Here is a 3,264-nt window from a genome sequence, read left to right on the forward strand (position 1 = left end):
GCTCGAGCCCTACCCACTATATTATTGCTCTGGACATGACAGATCAGGTTCTGCATTCAGTCTTTGGTGGAATTTTAATTAAGTGATGACCAATAGCTACTGAGACAGGGTCAGAAGACAGTGTCACCTTGGGCACTGATGAGTGTCAGGACACCCTCATCCTGAAAATGACTAGACTGTGCCTCCTGTCTAGGCTTCTTTAGGGCACATTCACAGATACACTGCTTAAGCCCCTTGTCTCCTTCCCTCCCTGGGCAGCAGTTCCTATGCTCAGCTTCACCTCTAGGGTGAGCCAATCTCTGATGTTTCTGCTGCTGACTGAGACCTATACAACCTCCCTCAGTAGACCCTCTCTTACAAAAGTGGATTCCACTCTCAGGGAAGAGCTATGGCCAAGAGCATCATTATTCAGTGACAGGATCCGCATGCTTATGGGGACAAGTGACCATTCCTGCCCCAGGCTCACAGTCTCTGAGAAACCTGGGATTCATCAGAGACTACAGAAACTGACTGAAAATCAGATCTCTCTCTTATATTTTTAGTGATGACTCTACCTAGGTACATGATGTTTAGGATAAAAGATTAAAAAGGCAGGAAGAGGGGCCAGAGAGATAGCATGGAGGTAAGGCATTTGCCTTGTATGCAGAAGGACTGTGGTTTAAATCCCAGCATCTCATATGGTCCCCTGAGCCTGCCAGGAGCTATTTCTGAGCATAGAGCCAGGATTAACCCCTGAGCACTACTGGGTGTGACCCAAAACAAAACAAACAAAACAAAAAAACAAAGGCAAGAAGATGCACATGCCAAGGCATCTACAAATGGAGAGGATTTAGTTAAAGACAAAAACACTGCATTGAAAGTGAAATGAAATGTTTTATAAGTCTCTTATAGCAGGTGGTGGTTGGACAAGAAAGGCTCACTCACAAATAATTGCAGAAGCCCCTTGTAGACAAATCTGCAATCTAATGAATGCAGAGCCCAAATATAAGAGAAAGGGAGAGGCAGACAGACAGACAGACAGACAGAGACAGAGAGAGACAGACAAAGAGACATAGAGATAGAGAAAGAGATGCCCTAAAGAAGCAGCAGGAATAGGAAGGATGGAGGGTACAGGATCCCCTCAGCTACTTCAGGGCTCCTGTGATTAGTTTCTTTTTTTTTTTTTTAACCCCCTCCTCCTGTGATAAGTTTCAACTGAACACTGGCTAGACTTTAATCTAGGAAGGCTCAGAGACTTGGCTAATACCAGTTCAACACTTTCCAAAGGCAGGAAGACTAGGGACAATTATATGGTTAAAACTTGCATGTGCCTGGATCATCAAGAGGAGACCAGACTGATTTTGTCATGTGATGACCAGGAGGAAAAAACTGAAGGAAGCGGGTGTGATTTTACTCCCATTGCATAACTGGTGTGAAGATCTAAAGACCTGCTAAAAACTCTAGAGAAACTGATTTGCATAAAAAGAGCCCCCACAAGTCTTAGTGGCCTGAGAAGGGAATAAGGAGACCTGGGAGATCCCAACAGTGCTGAGAGGTGTCAGAACAGAGCTCTGGAGAGTCTCCACCATGTCTTGGAAACTTCTGCTCCTGCTCATTTTCTGCACAGGTGCTTCCTCTGGGGCCCAACTGTAGTGTCAGGCCTTAATAACCTTGAGCACAACATGCTCCAAAGCCTGATCTCAGCCTAAACATACTGAGTTCTGGGAATTGTTGAATGAACCCTTAATATGCTACAACATTTTCTCTCTTTTTATTTCAGGTTATGTGACCTCCTACACACTGACCCAGACACCCTCAGCCTCAGTGAAACTGGGTCAGACAGCCACAATCACCTGCTCTGGAGAATTACTTGATGAGAAATATACAGATTGGTACCAGCAGAAGCCAGGCCAGGCCCCTGTGCTGCTAATTTATGACGATAGTAAAAGGCCCTCAGGTGTCCCTGACAGATTTTCTGGCTCTAGCTCTGGGAAAACAGCCACCCTGTCCATCAGCAGAGCCCAAGCTGAAGATGAGGCTGACTACTACTGTCTATCAGGTGACAGCAGTGACAGAATACACCATGTTACAGGATGGTGGGGAAGTAAGACAACAACTTTTTCACATCTGTGTTTTATTCTCTAGCAGCCCAGACAGTTGTGGGCAGTAATGAGCAATGTGGCCGAGGCCTACAACTGGCATCTATGTGTACCCCCTCCAATCCTTGCAGACAGGTCTGCAGAGAGATAATTGTGGTGCTATTTAGGTCTCAGAGGATGTGGATGTATCTCAATTCTATTGCCCATTGTCAGTGTTTCTTGGGTTGATGGAACCTGCATGGAAGAACAGACAGTCTGAATAGTGTTAAAAGCATACAAAGAAAAAGTGCAAACAAAAATTGTATCAAATCACAAACATTGCATCTTTAAATGAAACATTTTTCTCAAAACTGTATCAATATGACAGAAAACATTGGGTTCAGAGGGGGGAAAAAGTAGGGCTACTGATTAGTGAACTAATCCCATTTCTAATGAAAAAACACTATCCTCAGATTGAAAGCCTGATTCAACTGGTACAAGGTATTGAATCTGTTCTCAAGTTTGTTCATCCTGGCTGTGCTGTGGACTTACTTCCAACTCTACTCTCAGGGATCACCCCTGGCAGTGTTAAGTTTCCATATGGTGCTGTTGACTGGTATATGAAGAACACCATATTTTCTATATTATTGCCTCAGCCTCTGCTTTCAAACCTTCTGCTGGAATGTTACCTGAATATTTCAGAGACATTTTCTCCACCCATTCCAGCATGGACTTCTCTTCTTTCAGGGGATAGAGAAATCTATGAATCCATAATGGACTCAGTCTAGCTTTTTAATTTAAAGTGAAATTAGGGGCCGGTGAGGTTGCGCTAGATGTAAGGTGTCTGCCTTGCAAGAGCTAGCCAAGGAAGGACTGGGGTTCAATCACCCGGCATCCCATATGGTCCCCCCAAGGCAGGGGCAATTTCTGAGTACTTAGCCAGGAGTAACCCCTGAGCATCAAATGTGTGTGGCCCAAAAAAACAAACAAATAAAAAATAAATAAATAAAGTGAAATTAATTTTTTGAAAAGTTAAATATGAGTCAGAATTTCTCTATAAAATACCATAATAGTTGCTGCAAAACTCTGTTTATCCTGAGGATTAGTTCTAAGAATGGTATTGCTGTAGAAAAAAGACAGATACTTATCTAGACTGAATCTACCCCAGTGAGCAGATCACAAGTCTAATGCAATTAATATATCTTCA

General features: G+C 43.4%; 1 gene segment (V, D, J or C); it reads left to right on the top strand.

Annotated features, from left to right (window-relative positions):
• Positions 1 to 1,563: 1,563 nt before the first annotated feature.
• LOC126029816 (immunoglobulin lambda variable 3-25-like) lies at positions 1,564 to 2,124 on the top strand. The segment is given in 2 exon segments: positions 1,564 to 1,606; positions 1,760 to 2,124. Coding segments are annotated over 2 exon segments (405 nt in total).
• Positions 2,125 to 3,264: the final 1,140 nt, after the last annotated feature.

The sequence above is a fragment of the Suncus etruscus genome, chromosome 15 (assembly GCF_024139225.1).
Source record: "Suncus etruscus isolate mSunEtr1 chromosome 15, mSunEtr1.pri.cur, whole genome shotgun sequence".
NCBI classification, from domain to species: Eukaryota; Metazoa; Chordata; class Mammalia; order Eulipotyphla; family Soricidae; genus Suncus; species Suncus etruscus.